Source organism: Dryobates pubescens, chromosome 24 (assembly GCF_014839835.1).
Source record: "Dryobates pubescens isolate bDryPub1 chromosome 24, bDryPub1.pri, whole genome shotgun sequence".
Taxonomy (NCBI): domain Eukaryota; kingdom Metazoa; phylum Chordata; class Aves; order Piciformes; family Picidae; genus Dryobates; species Dryobates pubescens.
In genome coordinates this window covers 12911817-12938385 of record NC_071635.1, presented here as the reverse complement: position 1 = coordinate 12938385, position 26569 = coordinate 12911817, and the positions used below count along the sequence as shown (strand labels likewise).

The window sequence follows — 26569 nt, the reverse complement described above, 5'->3', positions numbered from 1 at the left end:
CATGTGCCAAAGCAAATTCCTGGAAGTTCAGCAAAGGCTCTTGTATGCTGAAAAGGAATACAAAAAAAGATCACATGAACTGAGTGATGCCCTGGATGAAATTAAATGGATGCTTGCAAGAAGGATGCACTTGACCATAAATCAGACAGGTATGTATGGATAAAATTGTTCTGTGCTGCCAGTTCAAAGTGAGCCCTGATGAAGTGTCTGGAGGAGGCACCCACTGAAGTAGGAATTGCTTCAGATACACTTAAAAGATCTTTATTTTTCTTCAGGGGTAGAAGACCTACTCATTGTAGGTAGCTAGTATAGAAAAATTCAGTAACAGAATGACAAAGTTCTCGTCACAGCCTCAGGCTGCACCAGGGGAGGTTCAGGCTAGATGTTAGGAAAAAGTTCTATACAGAAAGAGTGATTGCCCATTGGAATGGGCTGCCTGGGGAGGTGGTGGAGTCACCATCACTGGAAGTTTTCAGGAGAAGACTTGATAGGGTGCTTGGTTGCATGGTTTAGGTGATTAGGTGGTGTTGGATGATAGGTTGGACACGATGATCTTGAAGGTCTCTTCCAACCTGGTTTATTCTAGTTATTAATTATTAATTAAGGAATCTGTGTTTCTTTTAATGGCAACTTTCTTGCCAACTGTGCAAAATGCAAACCATTTTTTTCCCCCTGCAGCTTCTAAAATGGCTGCTTGTTGTGTTTCAAGATGGCTCAGTCCTGCAGCTGTTCAGGCCATGGGGAAATGCAGGTGGAGTTCCCAGGACACACAGGCTGGGAGCTCTGCACTGTTGCCTGGGTGGAGGTGGTGTACTGGGTGTTTCTCAGTTTATTGCCACAGGAAGGTAATACATGTGACATAAAAGCACTCCTGAGCAATAGTTCGGAGTGAGTTAAGCTGTGTGGGGTAAACTGCTCATGTCCAGCTGAGGAAAGCAGCTGCAATAATAGGCTTCCCTGCTGCCTTTTTTCATGTATTTTTCATGTCTGTTTGGGTTTGTTGTTTCTTTCAGATGACATGAAGTGGAAAGAGTTAAACCTCACTAGAAAACTCCCTGTGCATCTTACAAACATAAACTACTACCTACCTCACCTTCAAGAATCTGAAGATGGCATTGTCCCAAATGTTATTTTGGGGCAACAGAGAACTGGAGGTAGGAAATAAAGTTTTCTATATTCATATTTTCTATATGTTTTATGTTAAGTATGTTTGCATTTTGTGTTGAGTTCTAGCAGTGAAGCATACTCCCCAGGTTGGAGTGGGTTTTGTCCCTAATCTTTATAGTGTTGTCACACAGAATAAATTCCTATTATGGGAAGGATCTGGAGGTGCTGGAAGGTGTCCAGAGAAGGGCCGTGAGGATGAGCAGAGGGCTGGAGCTGCTTTCCTATGAGGACAGACTGAGGGAGTTGGGGCTGTTCACTCTGCAGAAGAGAAGGCTCTGAGGAGACTGAATTGTGGCCTACCAGGATCTGAAGGGGGCCTGTAAGAAAGCTGGGGAGGGAATTTTTAGGGTGTCAGGGAGTGATAGGACTGGGGGGAAATGGAAACAAAATAGAAATGGGTAGATTCAGATTGGCTGTTAGGAAGAAGTTCTTCAGCATAAGGGTGGTGAGACACTGGAAAAGGTTGCCCAGGTTGGTGGTAGAAGCCCCATTCCTGGAGATATTTAAGGGCAGGCTGGATGTGGCTCTAAGCAACCTGCTCTACTGTGAGGTGTCCCTGCCCATGGCAGGGCGTTGGAACTAGATGATCCTTGAGGTCCCTTCCAACCCTAACAATTCTGTGATTCTAAGGGGGACAGCAAAAGCATTTTTCCACATCCATCTCAGTTTAAAGTCTTTACCCCAAAGTATCCTGATAAAGCTTTTCAAATAGCAACAAAAATTAGTCATAATTGAAACCAAATATTATGGGGGGTTTAGTCTGATATTCCTGTGGATAAGATGCATTAGCTGACATTTCCCCCCCACAAAAGTAGTATGAATGTGGAAGCCAGAGAGAATTTGTAATGCATCCAGTTTCCTGGCTTGAAGCAAGTGGAAAGGTGAGGTGATCATTTAAAGCATATTAATAAATCTTCAATGTAGCTTTCTCATCCATATAAGAAATCAGCTGACACTTGCACAAATCAAAATGAACTCCAGTGGGGAAGAGGAGGCTCAGGGGAGACCTTATTGCTGTCTACAATTACCTGAAGGAGGTTGTAGCCAGGAGGGGGTTGGTCTCTTCTCCCAGGCAACCAGCACCAGAACAAGAGGACACAGTTTCAAGCTGCACCAGGGGAGGTTTAGGCTGGAGGTGAGGAGAAAGTTCTTCACAGAGAGAGTTGTTAGCCATTGGAATGTGCTGCCCAGAGAGGTAGTGGAGTCCCCATCCCTGGAGGTGTTCAAGAGGGGACTGGACGTGGCACTTGGTGCCATGGTTTAGTAGCCATGAGGTGTTGGGTGACAGGTTGGACTTGATGATCTTTGAGGTCTTTTCCAACCTTGTTGATTCTATGAACTGTTAATACAAATGATAAAAGTTAATTCATCTCCTGTCATGTGCTCGGTAAAACAAACATTGAGAGGCTGAAAGCACACAAGGAACCAGGCAACCATTTTGCTGGGTTTGACATTTTGACTTTCCTTGAGGGTGCTTTAATATAAAGAAACATGGGCAGCACTTTTAACTAAGAAACCAACTTAGCTGACTTTCTGCAGTTTTCTCAGTAGTTGGTGTAGTTGTAGCAATGAGATCTAGTGCTGTAGTGCTCACTGGAGTGCCCTTAGGTCAGTGCCAGTTTGCAAAAGGCCAGAGGCTGTCAGCCAAATGACAACCAAAACCCCCTCAAGAGACCAGGTGCATTCACTAGCAGGAAAAAACCAGCCAACCAACCAACCAACCAAAACCCCCAAACCCCACAACAAAGCAAAATTCCAAACCAAAGGAAATAAAGGATTAGGTGATAAAAGAAAGCTCCATGTTTGGTTTCCGTTTGTTTGCACATGAAAATCACAATAGCAGGAGTGCGGTTTCACAAGTACAGCTTGCCCTTCAGTGTGTAAAACCAAACAAACCCCCAGGGCTTTAGCAGGTTGTGTGCCAGGAAGGAACACTGCAATTTTGGCAATTATCAGCTGACCCTGGCACATCCTGGGGCAAGTCACTAATGGCACCTACTCCTTTTCTTCATAATGAACATGAGCCAGCAGTGTCTGAGCATGAGCCAGTAGTGTGCCCAGCTGGCCAAGAAGGCCAATGGCATCCTGGCCTGGATCAGGAACAGTGTGGCCAGCAGGAGCAGGGAGGTCATTCTGCCCTGTGCTCAGCACTGGTTAGGCCACACCTTGAGTGCTGTATCCAGTTCTGGGCCCCTCAGTTTAAGAAAGATGTTGAGTTGCTGAAAGGTGTCCAGAGAAGGGCAACAAAGCTGGGGAGGGGTTTGGAGCACAGCCCTGTGAGGAGAGGCTGAGGGAGTTGGGGTTGCTTAGCCTGGAGAAGAGGAGGCTCAGGGAAGACCATATTGCTGTCTACAACTACTTGAGGGGAGGTTGTAGCCAGGAGAGGGTTGGTCTCTTCTCCCAGGCAAGCAGCACCAGAACAAGAGGACACAGTCTCAAGCTGTGTCAGGGAAGGTTTAAGCTGGATGTTAGGAAGAAATTGTTCATAGAAAGAGAGATTGGCCATTGGAATGTGCTGCCCAGGGAGTTGGTGGAGTCACCATCACTGGAGGTGTTTAGGAAGAGACTGGATGGGGTGCTTGGTGCCATGGTTTAGTTGATTAGATGGTGTTGGATGATAGGTTGGACTTGATGATCTCAAAGGTCTCTTCCAACCTGGTTAATTCTATTCTGTTCTAAAATATGCTGCTTCCTTACCAGCCCCACAAGGTTTTGGTGAATAAGGAATCATCTGCAAGGACTAAAAATTCCACAGGTTTACTGAGCTGTAGTAAGTCACTGGTTTAGGTAGTGCCCACACCAATGGAAAAGGAAATGTCCTGCTTATAATCTAACGATGTTAATACAACACAAATTCGCTGCTAGCGGAGCCTTCGCCAGAGAGAGTTTCAGTTCCTTTCGTCTTAACAGGAACATCCAAGTTCCTTTCTTTCTGTTACTGATTACATCAAAGCCATTGATTCATAAACTGCTGAGAAAGAGTTTTTGTGTGGGACTCCTTTTGGAGATACACAGAGCTTTGGGAACCTGCTCACTAAAGCAGGGTTGGTTTAACTGTTACTACTCAGATCTCCAGCTTCATACCAAGTGCAAGCACTGATTTTACCCTACCCACTTTTGGAAGTCAGTAACAGATACCAATGTGTTTGCCAGAGGTAGTAGTATCTCCAAGTTCTCAAATGCTGACAGTGTAGACAGTGTAGACCTGGTGCTTGTAGCACAGAGATGTTTCTAACTTGAACTTAGCTGCAGTATCTCTTCCAGGTAGTAAAGCAAATGCTGTCACAGTGCTGTTGGGCTATTGACTGTCACCAAATCTCATGGTCTCCTCAAACCAAAGCAGTTTCCTTGTAGCTGACTTAAAATGACCTGGCTTGTGGACTTCCTTTGCAGTCTCACTGGTGATGGGTATTCCTACTGTGAAAAGGCAGAAACAAGATTACTTGATCAACACCCTGCATTCCCTTCTGTATGACCTTTCTGAAGAGCAGCAGAATGACTGCTTGATAATCATTCTTGTAGCAGAGGTAAGTTTGCCTGGAAAAGTGCAGCAGGGTGATAAAAAAAGCAATCTGGAGCTCTGTGAGAGGCTACAAAACACTGTCAGCTATGCCTTTGGGAGGGATTTCTTCAGGGCTGGAGGAGATTGTGAGGAGTTAGTGCCTCAGTGTTCCTGTGTGCAAAAAAACACCCTGAAACTCAGGTGGTTGAAGGGTAAAAAGTCCTGTTATATTTTCAAACAAAACTATGTGAACCCACTATTTATCTTTGAAAGTATTCTGCTTGAAGAATTACATGTAAATCCTCCCCAGGAAAGTTCCATGGAACCTGAGAAAAGTAAACTTCAGGCTGTGAAAAGTTCAGATTATTTCTCTGCTCCTTTGGTGTCATATATCTTGCCAAGCACCTTGACATGCTGGAGCTTTGTCTTCTGCATGTGTATTGGCATTGCTTATGACAAAGAAAACTGTTCAGAGACTTGAAGGGTTCCAGGTTTGGGAAAGTAAACAGTGCTCAAGGTGAAATAGTAAAGGTTATTTTACTTTTTCTTATTCACTGGGAAAAAAGCTGCAGAAGGGAGTTAGCTAATGGCAGTTACTTGCAGGTAAAAAGGCTGCAGCTCTTCAGACTTCATATTTGTTTTTCATGTTTCTTTATCCTTCCATAAACAACATTAAGTTTCACACATGCATTGATTCACAGTTACAGCTTGCTTCTTCCCAGCTAAGTCATCACTTAGAGTGGTCTCTGCAGCTGTAGCAGAGTCAAACAAAACACCAGGCCTTCCACTTTTCTGTTTGGATCACAGCAATAAGCAGAGAGGCCCAGTTTTGCTGGCTGTAGTTCCTCTTCAGCATCGTTTTCAGGAGCTGAACTTACTTGTCAATTGCTGTTGCCAATGAGGAGCCCTGGTAATGATGAGCTTTGCCTCGCTGCCATTCAGATACACTCTTTCAAGGCTTCAGAGAGTTTGAGTTTTTAAGGGTTAACTTCTGAGTACCTGATTCCCCCTGTGGACAGTCCTAACGTGGGACTTGTACCAAACAGTGGCTTTGATTGTGGCAACAGTCCCTTTTCAGCCAATTTAAGATTAAACTGCCCTTGTAGGAATCGGTCTCTCCCCTTTCTTCTGTCCCCAGAGCCACGTTCTTGCAGCTTCCATGTTTCAGCCAAGCAGGTTGATGGTGCTGATAGGAGAGCATTTAATTGAGAGGAAGGCAGGTGTGTTTACTGGTCATGATTCCACACTTTTCCCCATTTCCCACATTTCAGATGATCAAGTTAAGTGTTTGCATCATGGGTTAAGTCACTTGAGGACCGAAAGTGGATTGCAGAGTTGTTGGTATGCTTTTCTTTCCACAGGTACTAACAACTTCACATCATTTTTCCTTACTGCAAACTTAATCTATAGCTGGTAACTATTACTTCTGTATTAAAAAGCTGTGAACTTCTAAAATGGGCATTGGATTGCTTTGTAAATCACAGCAACAAAACTTGGCACTCTGAACTTCGTGTAGCTGCCTTTTGCATACTGGTACTGTTCCTTTCATGAAGCAGCAGCAATGAATGAGTGTGCCCCCAACCTTTCCAGACTAAAAGCCATAAGTTTCTTATATTAGGAAGAAACTCTTGCATAAAAATTTCAAGTATCAGTAGCTTCAGAAGTTTTTGCATAGCTGACTTTTCTCAAGAGCCTGAGGTCTCTGCTGGGGTTTGTTTGGATGATGCACCTGAAACAGCCCTTTTTACTGATGATGGTTTGACTTTCTGGCATAGCTGAAAGCTGTGGAACAGAATTTTGTGCAGAAACTGGCTTGAACTCCTCCTGCAGAAGCAGTGAGAAAAACAACATGCAGAAACCAGAGCTGGAGCTAGTTCAGTTCTACTTTCAACTACACTGAAAGTTCAGTTGGCCTGAAAACCCTGTACTGTCTTTCAGTGAAATCCTAGAATCAACAAGGCTGGAAAAGATCTGAAATGCTGCTATAACATTCTGATTTTGTTTGGAGAGAACTGCAGGACAAAAATGAAGTGTTTGCTTATAAATGCTCCCTACAGAATGTTTCTTAGCACAAAAAGAGACTCGAAATGAAATGCCCCCTTGTTTTCCCTTTAGGTGGATGCAGAATATGTTAACAGTGTTGCTGAAAGTGTTAAAAGCAGGTAAGTCCCATGGGGTGAAACACCCAGCAGAGAGTGAGCACCTTTTGAGCTTTTATGGAAGGAACTAGAGCATTTCAGCAAGAAATGACATCTCTGCCGTAGTGAACTGGAACTGCTAGGAAACGAGGCTAAGGAGGCATTCTTAGTATGTGTATCATAGCACACTGACATTCAGAGCAGAAGGAAGTCTACCAATTTATTGTCCTTTGCCTAGTTCACAAACATGTTCTAACTCATCAGGCAAGCTCTCAGCTTAAGTTTCTGATAAATATTTACCTGAGCCTAAGCCTTTTCCCCATGAAATTAATGATGCAGTTCAGGGCACCTGAGGATACTTCTGTTCGGTCCCCACTGACTTCCCAGCCTGCAGTGTATTCTGCATTCAGGTGTCTTTGTTTCCACATTTGCCTCTCTTTTGTGAAGGCAATGGACACTGGACAGAAATGGGACTATATTTATAGTGTTTAAATAACTCTTAGGGGTTACATGAGATGAGTATTCTTTGCTGTGAAAGAGCTATGAAGTGAAGGTTTGGTTCCCGGTGCAGTTTTGCTTGCTCTTACAGTTCTTTCCCACAGATATTTACAGCACCATGTACACCTTAAAAACCTTAGAGCAGCTTGGGAGGAACAGCTACTAAATGAAACAGGGGGAAAACACCCATTGGTAGATTGCTCTCTAAGAAATGGTATGGTGTAGCCAACAGTCACAGAACAGATAAGGCCAGAAGTCCTAAAGCACATCTGGCTGAAAGAAGCAAGAGATGAAATCTGCGTTGTGCTGCAGTGCTCATTTGTGAATTGCTTACTCAGACAGAACTCTTTGGCCAGTGTCTGAAATGAAATAGCCTTTCTCCTTCTTTAAAATGACTACAGGAGAGCTCTCAAGTTTTGTATGGATGTTGTAGCAGAATTCTAGGATCACTTAGGTTGGGAAAGACTCTTAAAATCACTGAGCCCAGCCATGCTGGTTGTGAATTGCTGCATTCTGGCAAGCATCTCAGGATTATGAGTAATTATGAGGGGCAGGATTTGAGAGACACTTCTCAGTGTTTTCTGAAACTTTGAGTTATAGTCCAGCCTATTCTGATGGTTGTCAAAGACCCCTTCTTGCTTCCTGGTTTACAATTTGCGTCACTTAGTCTTCTTTGCTGGATTTGTGAATTACGCTTCTAGAGGAGCAGACCTAACTGAGCTGCTGTCTGTGGTTACCCTCCAAAGGCTTTTTTAAAGGAGGGAGTCTCACTAAACTTCTGTTCACAGCTTCCCTGTTGAAGTCCAGTCTGGGATCCTAGAAATTATTTCTCCTCCTGCTTCTTACTATCCAGATCTTTCCAACCTGAAGAAAACATTTGGGGATTCGGAGGACAGAGTAAGGTAAGACAGCTTTACAAAACCCTAACAACTTCTATTATTATGAGTTGGAAAGTCTGCAAAAGCCAAGACTGTTTGAGCTGATAATGGTTTTGCATTTCAGAACTGATGGACATCAAGTATACAAAAAACCCCCAACAAAAACCCCCCAACCCTGTTACACAAGGGGATCTTGGGAAAAGCTCTGCTGCACACCAGCTTCAGGGAGAGAGCCAAGGCTTCTCCTTTGAGTCTTGACTTTAGGCATCCCACTGGTTTTAAACCAGATGGAGAAGAGATGATATGATCATAAAGGGAAATGTTTTATGTGACATATGAGGGAGAGGCTCTGTGAACAAACAAAGGAAAGCCCATGTGGCCCCTTAGCTAACTAGTAACTACAGTAGGTTTAACTAATGACCTAACTTCTGGTGATGAGGAATTGTTTTTATGCTACTGTTAATAACCTGTCTGGTCATTTCATTGCCTCATGTGCCCCCAGTTCACTGAGACAGAAACTATAACCTGACAAAATGGCTTTAATGGAGAAAAAGTAATATTCTTTCCATCAACAATAACTAATTAATCAGAAGCTACCCCAGGAATGCAGCAAGAGAGAGGCAGATTGAGAGGAGGAGTGTTCATGCATGACTATTTGGGTTATAGATAGACCTTATTATTTTTCCAAGCATAAACATAGTTACATACTTAAGTTTTAGATATGGTTAGATGTGAATTAAATACACTTTGCTGTTAAGTAAATAATGATAGGTTCCTTTCCAGCCTCTTAGCATTGATTGTCAAACATCAGCTTCAGCCCCTGGTAAAATGAAAGGCTGTACTATGTAGAGAAAAATCTGTGTTCACATTTCAACCTGAAAATGAAGTTCTATCAGCCTGTTTTCTATGCTGTCTATGAGTAAAAGCACCTAATTTGTTGATCTGTAATTATTTTGGGTTGATCTCTGCTGTTCATAACATGGGTAGAATCTTTGGAGTCATTTGAGAGGAATACACTTGTAGGCATTTTTGTTTCAGGCTGCACTGCTACAGATGCTATTTGGGGTTGGGTTTTTTTCTGCTTAGTTAATGTTAACTTTTATAGGGAAGTCAAAATATTTATAAATGCACTGCTTATAGAGGCATTTTTATTCACTTAGTAATGACTTAGAATGCTCAACCTTTCTATTTTACTGTGGGGGGCTTGCAGAGCATACAAAGTGCTTTTGTTATGGAAAGAGCTCTTGCAGCACCCCTGGAAAGCTTATCAGAATTTGCTGCTTGTGTTTAGGTGGAGAACTAAACAGAACCTGGATTATAGCTTTTTAATGCTATATGCCCAACCCAAGGGAGCATTTTATTTGCAGGTATGTTCATATTATCATTAAGTAGCTGCAATACATCTGTACTGGTTATTACTAGCTTTGATAATTGTAATGTCTTTCAAAGGCCTCAATGAAAACAGCAGCCTGGCATCGCTTTCTGTGTGTTTTCCCTGTGCTCTTCACAAGCACCCACATGTTTCTGTGCTTAAGTACCTCTTGCTGCCAGGTACTACCTGATGAAGCCCATCTGTATCTTCCTGTTATTTGTGAGGGAGAATAACAAGGTAACTGAAGCATGAAACCTTTATTTGATTAGGTTAAGGAAGTCAGGGTTTAATGTGTTTTCACTTGGTGCAGCAAGGCAGAGCAGCTGTGGTAGATCCAGGTAATAGGTCCAGTTCACAATGAACAAAAAGCCCTTACAGCTAGGGAGACACACCAGGATAATCATACTGCAGACAAGGTTAAACTGCAGGTTTGTACAGATCCCAGCTTCTCCAGAAGAGTTGAAGGTAATCATCCAGTCAGGCTTGAGTTAGTGCTAATTTGCACTCTGTACAGATGATAACAGGAAGGCTGGAAAGGGACTTTCCATAAGGGTGTCTAGTGGATAGGACGAGAGGAAGAGGAGGCTTAGACTGCATCTTAGCAAGAAGTTATTGAGTACCAGAGTGGTGAGATTTTGTACAAAGCTGACCAGGGAGGCTGTGGATGTCTCCTCCCTTGGAGGTGTTCAAGGCCAGGCTGGATGAGACCTTGAGCAGCTGAGTCTAGCTGAGAGGCATCCCTGCCCATGGCGGGTAGGCTGGAGTGGATGATCTCCAGGGTCCTTTCCAACCTGAGCCATTCTGTGATCCCCACCACCAGAGATTCCAAAACTGATCATGACTGTTCAAAACCAGAACAGATCCATAAAACATCAAGTAGCTTATGGGTGTCTACAATTTTGCTTTAAAGCTCAGAACAGCATTTTGTTTAGTTGTTAGCTTCCCTGGATCATCTCCTGCTCCAACAGGCCTCAGACTGTATCATGCAAGTACACCACAGGATTACCCAGCAGCAGAAGAGGAGGCTGCAAGAGCAGGCATCTTGTCCAGCATCTAAGACAACTGCATGTGAGCTGGGCTTCTCAAATTTGGCATAGATGCTCAGGAGACAAGTGGGCAAGGGAAAGGGTTGTCTGTTGAGCAGTTGAGGTTCACTGAAGATGAAGTATTGCCTTGTGATTCTCCTGTATTTCTAAGAACAGCAGCCAAGTGCACTAGAGCACTAGGGCTTGGGAAACAGGCTGAAGGGAAATGTTAAGCACTCTGCCAGACACTTCATGTCCATTTCTATTATAAAGTCCTCCAGGCATTCACATTTGTATGGGAATTACTCAGCTTTTTGTATTTTTAAAGAAAACTTGAGAATAATTGGGTTTTTTTTGTCTAGGACATTTTATGAGGGCTGAACTATGTGATTCAGAGCAAAGCCTGGATCTGTCTGGTGGATTGTCTGGTGGGTAGCTATGGCTGCATTCAGGATTTTCTTTGAAAGAAATTAATGCTTGCCTCATCCTGTTACCCAGTACATCCACTTCTTCATTTGTTGCTTCTGTAGCACAGATGCTGGTCTGCCCAGAAAGTGCTCTGCAGAGGACAGGGGAAAAGAAATGGTGCCACAGAGTTAGTTATAATTTCCTCTATTTCCTCCATTTGCAAGTCTTGCATTAACAGAAAGCAAATAATCTGAAAGGCCCTTTTCTCACCCTGGTGCAAAGATTTCCTGGAGTAGAATGTAGTGGAGAGTGGAGTAGAATGGAGTGGAGTGTGGAGTGGAGAGGAGAGTGGAGAGGAGAGTGGAGAGTGGAGTGGAGAGTGGAGTGTGGAGTGGAGTGGACAGTGGAGTAGAATGGAGTGGAGAGTGGAGTAGAATGGAGTGGAGTAGAATGGACCAGGTTGCCTTCAGGAAAACTTGAACTAGCTTAGATTTTACTTACTGTTTTGTTGGGATTAGTGTCATTTGGGTGATCTGATATTAACTTCTGAATTCTGAAAGTAGATAAACATGTAATTAGTCTTGATGTATACAGAACACTTGATGTCATGAGTCAGGCAAGACCTATGCTGAATAAACACATAAACACTCATGCCAGGATACTGCTGAATCAGGACTCAAGGAAATAGCTTTGTGAAGTCCACTGAAGCTAGTGAGGTTACAACCTTACCTACTGATCTATCACAGAACCATAACCTCTGAGAAAAGACAATAAATCCCATCAGTCATCTCACCTCTTCTACTTTGCCTGTCCTTTGTTTAATCTTGTCTTGTGTGTGTGTGTGTCTTGTGTTTGTTGTTACTGAGCCAGCTACTGCTTCTTTCAGACTCTCTTTGTGGTGAAGTTTTCTTAATCAACACAAAACTAAGACTACTTAATACTTGTTTCCACTTTCACTACCTGCAGCGCACCAGAGCCCCTTGAAACACTTGTAGGAATGTCAGAGACAAGGTAATGGGATCTTAACACAGCCCTAAAAGCAGGCATTGCTATCCCAGCCTAGCAGTGAGGAGATGCATTTGTTCATTGTGTCCAGAGAGACTGAGTTCATTCTGAAATGATGGAACATTCCAAATCTGAAAGCATCTTTGAGATGTGTGTCCAGAGGGGGGTGTCAAACATGATCATAGAATCAATAAGGTTGGAAAAGACCTCAAAGATCAACTCCAACCTGTCACCCAAGACCTGAAGGCTACTAAACTATGGCACCAAGTGCCACATCCAGTCCTCTCTTGAACACCTCCAGGGATGGTGACTCCACCACCTCCCTGGGCAGCACATTCCAATGGCTAACAACTCTCTCCTTACCTCCAGCCTAAACCTCCCCTGGTGCAGTTTGAGACTGTGTCCTCTTGTTCTGGTGCTGGTTGCCTGGGAGAAGAGACCAACCCCCACCTGGCTACAACCTCCCTTCAGGGAGTTGTAGACAGCAATAAGGTCTCCCCTGAGACTCCTCCAGGCTAAACAACCCCAGCTCCTTCAGCCTCTCCTCATAGGGCTCGTGCTTGAGGCCTCTCCTCAGCCTCATTGCCCTTCTCTGGAGACATTCAGAGGGATGGAGCACCTCTCCAACAAAGACTGGCTGAAAGAAGTTGGACTGTTTTGCCTGGAGAAGGGAAGGCCTCAGGGAGACCTTTTAGCTACATTTCACTATCTGAAGGGGATCTCCAGGAAGGCTGGGGAAGGGCTGTTTGCAAGGGGCTTGTAGCAATAGGACGAGGGGCAGTGGTTTGAAACTGGAGCGGGGCAGAATTGGGTCGGACATAACGAAGAAGTTCTTTACAGTGAGAGTGGTGAAATACTGGAACAGGTTGCCCAGGGAGATGGTTGAGGCCCCATCCCTGGATATGTTCCAAATCAAAGATGTGGCCCTGGGCAGCCTCATCTTGCTGGAGGTGTGCCTGCTCACTGCAGGGGGGAAGGACAACAATGACCTTCGAGGGTTCCTTCCAACCCAACACAATCTGAACTCAGATTCTCCTCTGCCATTTTATCTAGATACTGGACAATCTTATCTTGTTCAAATGTATGTAAGAGTTCTTGGTGTTCTGAGGTGGATTTTTTTTGTTGTTGTTGTCTTCTGTCATCTCAACTCAATTCCCCAGATCTCAGAATCTGTTCATATGCATTCATCTTTATCTCTCTGGTGTTTGTTACCTTATCATCAGCAAAAGCTGACGGGGTCAAACCAGATCTCTTAATCTTGTCTTTCAAACGTCATTCTACTTCCTCCTGGGTTCACTGCTGACAAAGCATTTCTCTCCTGTCAGCTATGCACTTGCAGTGATGGCCAAATTCAGCTGAAATCTGTGGGTGTGCTCTCTCACACTCTTGCTGCTGACTCTGCACTGCTTCAGCTGAGGAGGCAAAACCAGCAGGAAATGGGTTTGGGTTTTTTTTTCTCTCATAGCATTAATTTTCTACCTATTTTGCTTTCTGAATCCGATTTCAGCACCACCAGACAAGCATGAAGGCAAACCAAGTACAGCAGTTAGATCAAATGAACTGTATCAATACTCTGCCCCCCAACAACATTCTCCTGAAGGCTTAGAGATGACTCATAGAATAGAATCAGTCAGGGTTGGAAGGGACCACAAGGATCATCTAGTTCCAACCCCCCTGCCATGGGCAGGGACACCTCACACTAGATCAGGCTGGCCAGAGCCTCATCCAGCCTGGGCTTAAACACCTCCAGGGACGGCGCCCCAACCACCTCCCTGGACAACCCATTCCAGGGCTTCACCACTCTCATGGTGAAGAACTTCCTCCTCACATCCAGCCTGAATCTCCCCACCTCCAGCTTCATTCCATTCCCCCTACATGATATCCTAAGATGTCCCTCCCCAGCCTTCTTGTAGGCCCCCTTCAGATACTGGCCTCCTCCTGTGTTTGTAGCACCCATACTGAATTCCCACCCTGAATTACTCCTTCATTGTTTAGTTTATTTATTTCCTTTGTGTCATTACCTCTAAACTTGTTTAGACTCATTATCCTCAGCTTAGTAACTTGAACAGCTTCTGGCTTTTCAGAGTCCCCATTCTTCTCTGAAAGCCATACAAAACCACAGCCAAGGCCCTTCCCATTTCCTTGATGGATGGCAGTCTCCTTTGCCCACTATCTTTTATCTGTCTCTGCTGCTGTATTCAGTGTCAGCCTTGATGACATCTTGAAAGCTCTGTGTATCAATGTCCACCAGTGTGACTGACAGCACCTTCCTTCTTTCATGACTAGTACTCCTGAAACAAGGTGTTTTCTATTAGTGTCTCAGTAACCAGCCACACTCCCTCTCTGTCATATTTTAGGTCTGCCCAGGCTACTCTACAGAGCTTTTAACTAAACATCTGCTTTCAGTGCTCCTCTCTTCAGGTTATTTGCTCCTGCTGCATATCAGTGCTCATGCAACTTCAGTACAAACTATTTGCTATCTTCTTCCTTAAGCTCTGTCTTTGTACTTCATGTTTTCTTTCAAAGAGTGAGATCCCTTTAAGGCAGGGAGTCCTTTCTCAGGAGTGAGAAGCACTGATGGTTACTGTCACTCTTGCAAATAAATAATGATACCAAACCAGATATTAATGTAGAAGTTAAATAGCAATCCACTCAAGTTTGGAACAGCATCATAGAATGGTTTGGGTTAGAAGGAACCTCCAAAAGTCATCAAGTCCCATTCCCCTCCAGTGAGAAGGAACATCCTCCATTAGATCAGGTTGCCCAGAGCCCTGTTGAGCCTGACCCTGAATATCTCCAAGGATGGAGCCTCAACTACCTCCCTGGGTAACCTGTTCCAGTGTTCCACCACCCTCCTGGTAAAGAACTTGTTCCTAACCTCCAGCCTAAATCTGCTCTTCTCTAATTTCAAGCCTTTGTCCCTCATCCTATCACTCCAGGCCTTTGTAAACAGTTCCTCTGCAGCCTTCTTGCAGGCCCCCTTCAGGTACTGGAAGACCACTGTTAGGTCTCCCCAGAGGCTTCTCTTCTCCAGGCTGAACAACCCTAGCTCCCAGTTGAACACAATGCAGTTATCAATGAGATGTAGCAACATCAGTACCCCCTTTGCAAGCAATAAAACCACCACTTGTCTTCTCTTTTTTTATTTTCTCTTTTCCCCAGCTGGAAGATGATATTGTAGCCAAACCTGATTACATTCAAAGTATAAAAACCTTTGCTTCTGAACAGTCCCAAGAGTGGATGATTCTTGAGTTCTCCCAACTTGGATTTATTGGTAAGTGTTAAGGTCTCTCTCAAGTGGATTTGAAGTTGTTTAAATCAAAGAGGTCTCACTCAGAATTGCATTTCAAAGCAGGGAAGGACTCCCATGTTGAAACTTCTTGGTTGTTCAAGAAAGCTCCTACTGGAAGTGTTTTGCTTTTCCTGCTGGGTTTAATACCATTTAATTGTGGTAACACCTTCTAAGTGTTCAGTCAGAAAGAAATCTGCTAATACAAACAACAAGAGAACAAAATGACCAGTGATAGTAGTTGAAAACCAAGGGCTGGAGCACCACTGCTATGAGGATAGGCTGAGGGAGCTGGGGTTGTTCAGCCTGGAAAAGAGAAGACTCCAGGGAGGACCTTAGAGCTGCCTTCTAACACCTGAAGGGATCCTACAGGAAGGCTGCAGAGGGAGTTTTGTAAGGGTGTCTGGTAAGAGGACAAGAGGAAATGGTTTGAAGCTGAGGGAGAGCAGGTTTAGACTGGATCTCAGGAAGTAGTTCTTCAATACAAGGGTGGTGAGACTCTGGAATAGGCTGTCCAGGGAGGTTGTGGATGCCTCCTCTCTGGGAGTGTTGAAGGCCAAGCTGTACGAGGCCTTGAGCAGCTGAGTCTAGTTGAGAGGAGTCTCTGCCCGTGATGAGGAGGTTGGAGTAGATCTCTCCTCCCAGGCAACCAGCACCAGAACAAGAAGACACAGTCTCAAGCTGCACTAGGGGTCGTTTAGGCTGGATGTCAGGAAGAAGTTCTTCATAGAAAGAGAGATTGGCCATTGGAATGGGCTGCCCAGGGAGGTGGTGGAGTCCCCATCACTGGAGGTGTTTAGGAAGAGACTGGATGGGTGCTTGGTGCCATGGTTTAGTTGATTAGATGGTGTTGGATGATAGGTTGGACTCAATGATCTGAAAGGTCTTTTCCAACCTGGTTAATTCTATTCTATTCTATTCTATTCTATTTTGAGGTCCCTTCCAACCTAGGCCCTTCTATGATTTTTCATATCTAGGTCTTAATTTAAAGTTACCCAGTGTAGTACTGCAGTGCAATTGCATGTCTGGCATTCTGAGGAATTGCTCAGACTTTGTTTCATCTGACACACTGACAGAAGTGACTTTCAGGTTGTGTTGGGAGTAGGATGTAACAGCAGGCTTTCTTAGTCAGCTGGTTGGCCAGGGGAGAATGTCTTCAAGAATGGGATGGGCACCTCTTCAAAAACCCAGCAACATGAGGGATGAGCAACCCTCCAGAGCAGAAGTCCTGTGTGAAATTTTCACTGCATATCAGAATTATGTCCATGTGTTTAAGGCTGGAGCAAGCATAAAGCTGGTGATCTTTGCACAGCAGTGGAAATACCTGAATATGCATTTTCTTTTCTTGCTTGCAGGAAAATTGTTCAAATCAGAAGACTTGCCACTCATAGTGGAGTTTTTTCTCATGTTCTATAAAGATAAGCCCATAGACTGGCTTATAGACCACCTGCTCTGGGTTAAAGTGTGCAATCCAGAAAAGGATGCAGTAAGTATGTCTGTGAAGGTATGAAAAGAATGAATTCCCCGCCAGTCTTGGTGACACAATTCTTTCCACTGGATAAAAAATGGAATAGACACCTCTCCAATCTGACTGGCTGTGGTGGGAAAAGATCTGCTGCAGACCTGCATAGTGGCACTGTGCTTAAGGCCATTAGAGTATCAGGACTTGGAAATGCAGATTTCCACACCAGAACTGTTTTGCCTCCATCAGCTTGGAACATGGGCTGCTCACATCTCACAAGCTCACATCTGCCTGCAGCTGGTCACGTAGGCATCCCTGCAGCACTAGAGAAAACTTTGAATATGTAAACCCTGTGGTGGTTTGAGCCTTAGCTGGGACTTCAGAGTTCAGATGGGGGCCAGGCTGAGAATCCCTCCCCAACTCCCCCCTCCTCTTTCCCAATAGAGAGGAAAAGAAAGGAAAGGAGCAAATCCACCAAGAAATAATTTGGATTAGGCTTGGAAGTAGAGAGGTGAAAGAATTTTGTTTAAACAGTGTGTAGATAGATAGATAGATAGATGTATACACACACATATATATATATATATGTAACAATAACAGGTAGGGTTCACAAGGGTAAGGAACAAGGATGGATGGGGAAAAAAAGAAATATGAAATGCAAAACCAGTCCTTTGCAAAGGTGTGGGTGCAGCAGGGAGGACCACGTGGCAGAGAAGCAGGGGAACCAGCAGCAGTCCTCATCCAGGCAAAAAGCAGGGCCCAAGAGAGTTAATGGCTGCAGTATCCTCCTTTTTATAGCCTTGCTGGGCAGGGAGGGGGAGTGGAATAGACTAATTTAGTTTCCCAGGGGGGAAAAAACCCCTGCAGGGAGGGGCAATGCTCTCACAAGCCCTCCCCCCCTGCTTCCAGGATGGGCATTAACCCATCACACCTCTGTGGACTATCACTTCTCATAACCTTCTGCTGGCTTTCTAATACATAAGTCAGGAAAGCAGACACAGTTTTACAGTCACACTTGTTCCACGTTTTGCATACCAATGTCTGCCTTTCAGGAAGCAAAACCAGTGTTGGAGTGATGCATCAAGACCCAGACTTGCAATGAAATTTCCCAGAAGCAGTTAAATCAATGCATTTTAGCTTTGAGGTCCCTTTTTGGTTACTTGGAAGTGTGATTGATGGCATACAGTGCAGAAATCCCTGACTTAGTGGTGGCTGAGCCTTCAAATCTACACAGCACCACGAATGGAGTTACAAATTGAGGTCTAGAAACTGTGGTTTTGGAATCAGGTGGCTGATCTAAAGGTTGCTTATTTCAGGATGGACTCACACCCTCAACTGCCTTTAATGGCACTTAGCTTGTCTCTCTTGTACTCAGATAAAACTTCACTGTGTTTTACTTTCTTTCCAGAATGAGTGTGAAAAGGAGAAGGCAAAGTTACGGATCCGTGCCAAACCATCTCTCTTTCAGCATATGGGGATTCATTCATCATTGCCTGGGAAGATACAGAATTTGAAAGTAAGGATAAGAAATTGCATCTTTGGCCTTAGATGGCATTTCCATGTCCAAGAACAGTGGTTTACAGCTCTGAGGGAGAAACTGGTGCCTAAACTGCAGATGGAGCACACTGCTGCTGCACAAGCATCATTGAATCTCTAGCCTGAACACTTGCACCAGTTGCAGTAGCATTCCATGGTGTGTAGGAACCCTCCTTGCAGCGCAAGATTTTGTTCCAGGGAGGGTTATGAGACACTGGAACAGGTTGCCCAGGGAGGCTGTGGATGGCCCTTCCCTGGGGGTGTTCAAGGCCACATTGGATGAGGCCTTGAGCAACCTGGTCTAGTGGAAGGTGTCCCTGCCTGTGGCAGGGGGGTTGGAACTAGATGATCCTTGAGGTCCCTTCCAACCCAAACCATTCTATGAATGTCATTTGATTTTGGCAGCTGGAGAAGAAAGGGTTTGACAAATGGACTGTAGCACTCAGTCAATCTATGAATCTGTGTGTTCTGCACTGTACTAACACTGCCAGCAATGATGGTTTGCTTTGGCTGAGTAGTCCACAGTCTCAATACATAGGACTATTAAGAAGAAGACATAGTGGTAGGACAAGGGCATGGCTATTATGATGGCCATAGATCTTTAGGGGGAGTTTGAAGGGCAAACTGGATCTACCACTTATGTGATAAGGACAAGAGCAATGAGACACCCCACACACACACACACTCACACACACTCATTGTATAAGTGAAATTACTTTTCTTTATATCCAACAGGACAAAGATTTTGGGGTAAATGTGCTACATAAAGCACATAATAACCCACCTGCAACAGTGGATACAAGCCTGAAAATATACCAGCAATATACCTTGGAGAAAGTTTATAGAGGCAAAGACTGCTTTTGGGCTTCAGCTCCAGTGGCAGGCGACTACATCCGCTTCACCTTTTTAAATCCAACAAAAGTTGAAAAGTAAGTATTGCATGCTCTGGAATATGGAAACCTACACAGATCCACTCTGGAAGTGACTGAGCCTGTTCAAAATCACCACTGCTCAACTGTTCACATAAACCATAGCCTTGAAAGTGAAAAAAAAAAGAAGTCCATGCAATGGAGGTGTTTAGGAGGAGACTTGATAGGGTGCTTGGTGCCATGGTTTAGTTGATAAGGTGGTGTTGGATGATGGGTTGGACATGATGATCTCGAAGGTCTCTTCCAACCTGGTTTATTCTATTTCTATCCCTATCCTATCCCTATCCTATCCCTATCCTATCCCTATCCTATCCCTATCCTATCCCATCCCCATCCTATCCCATCCCATCCCATTTCTTATTCCTGTTTTATCTGCTTTCCTCCTTGGAATCCTCTCCTGAAATACCATTTTTTCCCCTTGGTAATTAGTGAGCTGCTTAAGAGTGTTTTTTTTTCCCCCATTTAATTCTTCAGTTAAATACTTTATGTTCTCTTGTTATAAGTCTCTAGGGAATTTGCTTTTAACTGATGAATTTCGTCAGTGAAAGCTTTGTTTCGGTAGGTGTCAACAGAATCACAGAATGTCGGGGTGGAAAGGACTGAATATCATTACAGAGACATGATAATGATGGTAGCTTGTGTCAGAGAGACTTTCCTGGAACTGTATTTCTTGCTAGGTTAGCTTGAACTCAGATCTGTTCTCCTGTCTGACCCAGAAGAAACTTGGCTGAACCAGGCAGGAGTCTGTCTTTCAGTGCTGACCTCAATTTGCATTGTCCATAGAGCAAGACCTTCTGAAAAACAAAACCACTGCTCTATGCTGCAAGTGTCTCTTCCTTTCAAAGATGCCAGAGCAGGATCACCTAGAGCAGGCCACACAGGAACACATCCAGGCAGGTTTTGAAAGGCTCCAGAGAAGGAGACTCCACAGCTTCTCTGGGCAGCCTGTTCCAGTGCTCTGTCACCCCCACCACAAAGTGTCTCCTCATGTTGAGCTGGAACCTGTCATCCTCCAGCCTGTACCCCTTGTTCCTTGTCCTGTCATTGGGCACCACCAAAAAGAGACTGGCACCTTCAATCTTGACACCCATGATGTCAGGTCAAAGATTGTGTCCCAGACCAGACACTTACCAGTGTAGGTGAAAGCAGAGAGGAAATATCACTACTGTGGGGAAATAGTGAAGCATGATGAATAAAGGTGAGATTCAGTTGAAGATTCACAGGTTTGAATGTAGGTGTTTACAGCAGAGATGTCTACAGAAGGTAGGTGTGTAAGCTCCTCCTACAGATGACAGAGATCTACTTGATAGAGTCAGTGGCAGCTAGACAGCTATTCATCTCTCTCTGGTCACCTGTATCAGTTGCTAAATTTGACTGCATTGACTATATCTCCATTGCCTATAATAAGAGCTGGAACACTTCTAACTTTGTTTTTGTATCTGCAGCCAAGTCCCTGCTGGGTGTTTCTTTTCTCACTTTGAAAAAACAAAACTCTCTTCTCTCTTTTCACATCATTCAGCTTGGGCATCTTTGAAAGGAAGAGACACTTGCAGCATAAAATAGAGAACCCAGTGGTAGGACAAGGAACAAGGGGTACAAGCTGGAGGACAAGAGGTTCCAGCTCAACATGAGGAGACACTTTGTGGTGGGGGTGACAGAGCACTGGAACAGGCTGCCCAGAGAGGCTGTGGAGTCTCCTTCTCTGGAGCCTTTCAAAACCTGCCTGGATGTGTTCCTATGTGGCCTGCTCTAGGTGATCCTGCTCTGGCATCTTTGAAAGGAAGAGACATTGCAGCATCAAATAGAGCAGAGGTTTTGTTTCAGAAGGTCTTGCCCTGTGGACAATGCAAATTGAGGTCGGCACCAAAAGACAGACTGCTGCCTGGTTCAGCCAAGTTTCTTCTGGGTCAGACAGGAGAACAGACCTGAGTTCAAACTAACCTAGCAAGAAATACAGTTCCAGGAAAGTCTCTCTGGCACAAACTACCATCATTACCATGTCTCTGTAATGATATTGAGACAGAAAACTGCTTCACTGTTGTTATGCTTCCTCCCCAAAGTGGTCGCAGTTGAAGGGACTTCCATTTCTGCAAAGACTGCAGGTTGCTCATTTGTTAAAATAATCTAAGAGAGCAAGGCTGTATCTCCCTCTAGTGAGCTGCATTAAATGGTGCTCTGTGATCAGCACTTAATTAACTGCTTTGTGCTTTGGGAAGCTTGGAGAACTTTTGCAAAGCATTTTCCTGTTACTGGGAAGCTGTACTGAATGAAGCCAGCATACCTCATGCTGGCCCCAGCCCCATGCCACTGCTAACCTGTGAAAATGTAGTATGTGGAGGTCTTCTTAGGTCCTCCATGAGGAGGAACTCCTTTAATTTAAGGGTGATGGAGCACTGGACCAGGCTGCCCAGAGAGGATGTAGAGTCTCCATCTCTGGAGTCATTCAAAACCCAGCTGGATGCATGCCTGTGTGACCTTCTCTAGGTGACCCTGCCTTGGCCGGGGGGGTGGGCTTGGATGATCTCCAGCGGTCCCTTCCAACCCCTAACATTCTGTGATCTCTGTGATTCTATTTGATACCATAGGAGGGAGGTTGATGCTGTATGTTTTCTCAGCTCTTTTTTGTTTTATTTAAAAACCCAGGTCTGATGTCCAAAATTTGAAATTAAAGAGAGGTTTATTTATGTTTTTAAAGTCTCATTGGTATTGTTGCTTGGATGCTTACTTGGACAGTAAAGGAGGTTATTTAGAAGCACTTGAATTGACCAGTACTGATCAAAAGGGAGGTTCATCTGGCATGTAGCATATGGTCTAGTAGAAAGATTTTTCAATGCCATTGCACTGCTTTATGATGAGAGGAAGACAGCAGGGTTCAAATCTTCCTTGGCCATTTAAACCTGGAAAGTTAATTTATGTGGACCCTGAGCACTGAAAAGGGGGAGCGTTTTCATTCATGATTTCCAAAGATGGTTTTAAGGCTTGTTTCTGCTTAAAATAGAAAGCCTCTAGTATGGTGTGATGGTTTGAGCCTTAACTGGGACTTAGCTCAGATGGGGGCAAGGCTGAGAATCCCTCCCCTGCTCCCCCCTCCTCTTTCCCAATGGAGAGGAAAAAGAAAGGGAAGGAGCAAGTCCACCAAGAAATAATTTGGAGTCATCTTGCGAGTAGAGGTAGTGAATTCTCTTTAAACAATATATATATATGTACCAATAACAGGTAGGGTTCACAAGGGTAAGGAACAAGGATGGATGGGAGAAAAAATAAGAATACAAAACCAGTCTCTTTGAAGAGATGTGGAGGTAGCAGGGAGAAGGATCAGGCCTGACCATGTGGCAGAGAAGCAGGGAGCCCACAGCAGTCCTTGTCCAAGCAAAGGCAGGGCCCAAGAGGCCTAATGGCTGCAGTGTCCTCCTTTTTATAGCCTTGATGGGCATGGAGGGAGAGTGGAGCAGACTAACTTAGTTTCCCAGGGGAAAACCCCCCTGCAGGGAGGGCAATGCTCTCCCAAGCCCTCCCCTCCGCTGCTTGCTTCCAGGATGAGCGTAACCCATCGCACATGGTTTGATCACACACTGAAAGGTTTCAATACCTATTTCTGTTCTCTGTACCCCACAACTAAGTAAAGAAGAGGTATTTGAAACTTTCCTTTAAAACTGGAAAGAGTCACCTCCCCAGAACATAAAGTAACTGGAAATAATCCACTTTTATCATCAGGTACCTCTTCAGAAGTGGAAATATGGAGCACCCTGGTGATAAGCTGTTTAACACTACTGTGGAAGTGCTGCCTGCCGATGTAAGTCTCTCATTTCCAACTGAAATACACAGTGCTGTTTCATTTTTAAGAATCATGTCCAGCATAAAATGTCACACCTCAGAAGAGATTTCTGGAGACCTTTATTTCATTCTTTTTTCTTTTACAGGAAATGCTAAGAAAAGAGCTGCTTGAGAATGGAAGTAAATTTGGCTACCCAGCAACCAAAGATGGGTATTTAAAAATAGGTAAATTTCTGGACATTTCAAGCCCAGCAGTTTTGTTCTTCTGGATAAAATGTTTCTGCATTTGAGAATTTCAGTGGCTCTGTGACAAATGCAACATTCCAAGATGAAATAAACCCCTCGTGCCACTGCATAGGCGTGTGATGTTTAACCAGCTGTCCTGGTTTGGTTTCAACGATGAAGAAGCCTTTAAGCACTTCATGAGAAGGAAAAACAATTGCAGTCTCTGAAAGCTCTTAGTAGGATGACTGAATCTGGTTTGGGTTTTGCAGCCTTAGCTGAAGACAAGGATTTCTCATGATTCTGACAGCATTGACTTGTGCTCCAGCCTGAAATGAAGATGAATCACGAGGCAGTGCACCTTCCTCCTTTTTGCCTCTGTTTCCCTCTCTCCTTTCCCCAAGGTGGTATGTGACTTCTTTTGAATGAACTGCAGGTTCTCCACACGCTTGCCAAGACCTTGGTTTTGCTTCCACCTGAACTAAAACACCACTCAGTGAGCAAAACCAGACTATGGAAGATGTGCTTTGCTTGCTACTTTCTTTCATCTTTTCTATTACAGTTGCTGTTGCCTTCCCACGAACCACTTTGACCTCACCTTTGCTGCTTGTTTGCTTTGATGTGCACCTCTCTCCCACCTCCTCGTGGCTGTTTTGTTCTGATTAGAGATCCCAGTCAAAATGCTGTCAACTCAAGAGTTGCATGAGTTGATAGGAAAGGAGCATCATACCTGGAATGTAGGGGTTGGTTTGCCTGCAGTGATTTCATGCCTGTGTAATGAGGCTAAGTGAAAAAGCACTGAAATAGTGAAGAAGTGTGTCAAAACTGATCCATGATTCCTGATCCATGTTGGAAAAAATGATCAGACTTCTCAGAAAGGCACTTTTAGATTCAACATGAACCATGCATGCCATATGCATATGGCCACCTGCCTGGATGTGTGCCTCTTGTGATCTGCTCCAGGTGATCCTGCTCTGGCAGGGGGGTTGGACTAGATGATCTTTGAAGGTGTTCAGGAGGAGACTTGATGGGGTGCTTGGTGCCATGGTTTAGTTGATTAGGTGGGTTGGATTGGTTGATAGGTTGGACATGATGATCTTGACGGTCTCTTCCAACCTGGTTTATTCTATGTATATTCTATGTATATTTTGAGGTCCCTTCCAACCCCTAACATTCTGTGATTCTGTGATATTTCAATGTATTTTAAAACATTTGTAGCTATAGTTCTTTATATTGTTGCATTCTTCTCTTGCTCTGAGCTGCTGTAACTGAAGGAGTGAATCCATCTTCTGGTTTACAGCTTCACAGTATCATAGTATCACTAAGGTTGGACGAGACCTCAAAGATCATCAAGTCCAACCTGTCACCCAACACCTCATGACTACTAAACCATGTCACCAAGTGCCATGTCCAGTCCCCTCTTGAACACCTCCAGGGATGGTGACTCCACCACCTCCCTGGGCAGCACATTCCAATGGCGAACGACTCTCTGGGAAGAACTTTCTCCTAACCTCCAGCCTAAACTTCCCCTGGCACAGCTTGAGACTGTGTCCTCTTGTTCTGGTGCTGGTTGCCTGGGAGAAGAGACCAACCCCTTCCTGGCTACAACCTCCCTTCAGGTAGCTATAGAGAACAATAAAGTCTCCCCTGAACCTCCTCTTCTCCAGGCTAAACAACCCCAGCTCCCTCAGCCTCTCCTCACAGGGCTATGCTCAAGGCCTCTCCCCAGCCTCATTGCCCTTCTCTGGACACGTTCAAGTGTCTCAATGTCCTCCTTAAATTGAGGGGCCCAGGACTGGACACACAACTCAAGGTGTGGCCAAACCAGTGCTGAGTACAGGGGCACAATGACTTCCCTGCTCCTGCTGGCCACAGTATTCTTGATGCAGGCCAGGATGCCATTTGGCCTTCTTGGCTACCTGGCACCTGGGTTGTTACCGTTTGAGCTTCTCTCTGATGTTGTGTCCCTGGAGTTAGTTTATAATTTAAAGCTTCTGCATAAGCTCACCTGGAAGTGTGTTTCATTCTAATGTGGTTGCTTTATTCTTTTGTTTAGGAGCTTTTGCAAATGGAATTGCATCAGGCAGAATCAATCAGTCCATAGGGAAAATAGAGGCTATTCGCTTATCGATCCATTCTGATTCTCCTGTATGGGCAATACTTAGTGAGGTAAGCATGGCAATTAAAGCATTTTAATTGCAGCTTCATTAAAGGAGTTTGAGTTCTGTCTTCCACATAGTATTGATAATAATGATTTTTTGTATTTAATTCTGAATGGCATTTTGGGGGGAAAAACTCACACAAGTGGAGAATTACATTAATTATTCAGGGGAGAAGTTAGATCTGCTTCATAGAAATGCTCCAGTGGGCTGATTCTGCAGTGCTGCTCTGGCAGGGGGGTTGGGCTAGAGGATCCACAGAATATTAGGGGGTGGAAGGGACCTCAAAAGATCATCTAGTCCAGCTAGGTGATTTGGAATGGGCTGTCCAGGGAGGTGGTGGAGTCACCATCACTGGAGGTGTTTAAGAAGAGACTGGCTGGGGTGCTTGGTGCCATGGTTTAGTTGATTAGATGGTGTTGGATGATAGGTTGGACTCGATGATCTCAAAGGTCTCTTCCAACCTGTTCTCTTCTGTCCCTGTCCCTCTTCTGTCCCTGTCCCTCTTCTGTCCCTGTCCCTCTTCTGTCCCTGTCCCTCTTCTGTCCCTGTCCCTCTTCTGTCCCTGTCCCTCTTCTGTCCCTGTCCCTCTTCTGTCCCTGTCCCTCTTCTGTCCCTGTCCCTCTTCTGTCCTACCTTGAGAGGTCCTTTCCAACCCCCTACCATTCTGCAGTGCTATAAATACACCCTCTAGAATCTGGGTCACGACAAACCAGCCAACCAAAGGAGACAGGGGGGGCTTTTCTAGCTTACATGAGTCACCCTCTTGGATATTGATTATAACATGCAAACGTTTTCAGATTAATTTGTGATAATTCTTTTCCATTCTTCAAGTTTCTCCCAAGTGTCTGAATGTGTGAGGAGAAAATATTCAGCAGAAGTCACTGAAGATAATTACTACAGCCCTAAATTGCAGCCATGGTTAGGAGGAGGGAAAAGCTAATGTCTTAAGCAATGCTTCTGCAGAGTGTAGAAAATAATATCTTTTGGGTTTGTTTTTCTTCCAGGTACTTATCAAGACATCTGAAAACTGAAAAAAAACCAAACCCCAAACATTTTGGACATGCATTTTTTCACAGATTGGTTGAAAACTAAGCTAACAGCAAGAAAAGAACTGGCTGGGTAAAAAGAACAAAGCCATTTAATTCTTAATACTGTGTATTAGGAAAGAGTTGAGATAACTATGAAATATTTATATGAGGACT

General features: G+C 44.4%; 1 protein-coding gene across 1 annotated transcript; it reads left to right on the top strand.

Annotated features, from left to right (window-relative positions):
- Nucleotides 1–26407, top strand: MGAT4D (MGAT4 family member D). Its single transcript, XM_009896732.2, has 14 exons — nt 1–149; nt 1014–1154; nt 4561–4694; nt 6785–6831; nt 8094–8207; nt 9475–9550; nt 15156–15267; nt 16638–16768; nt 18153–18260; nt 19016–19209; nt 22924–23002; nt 23130–23208; nt 25262–25374; nt 26372–26407. Exons 1-14 carry the CDS (start codon nt 2–4, stop codon nt 26396–26398), a joined length of 1503 nt encoding a protein of 500 aa, XP_009895034.1. The 5' UTR covers nt 1; the 3' UTR covers nt 26399–26407.
- The last annotated feature ends 162 nt before the right edge of the window (nt 26408–26569 follow it).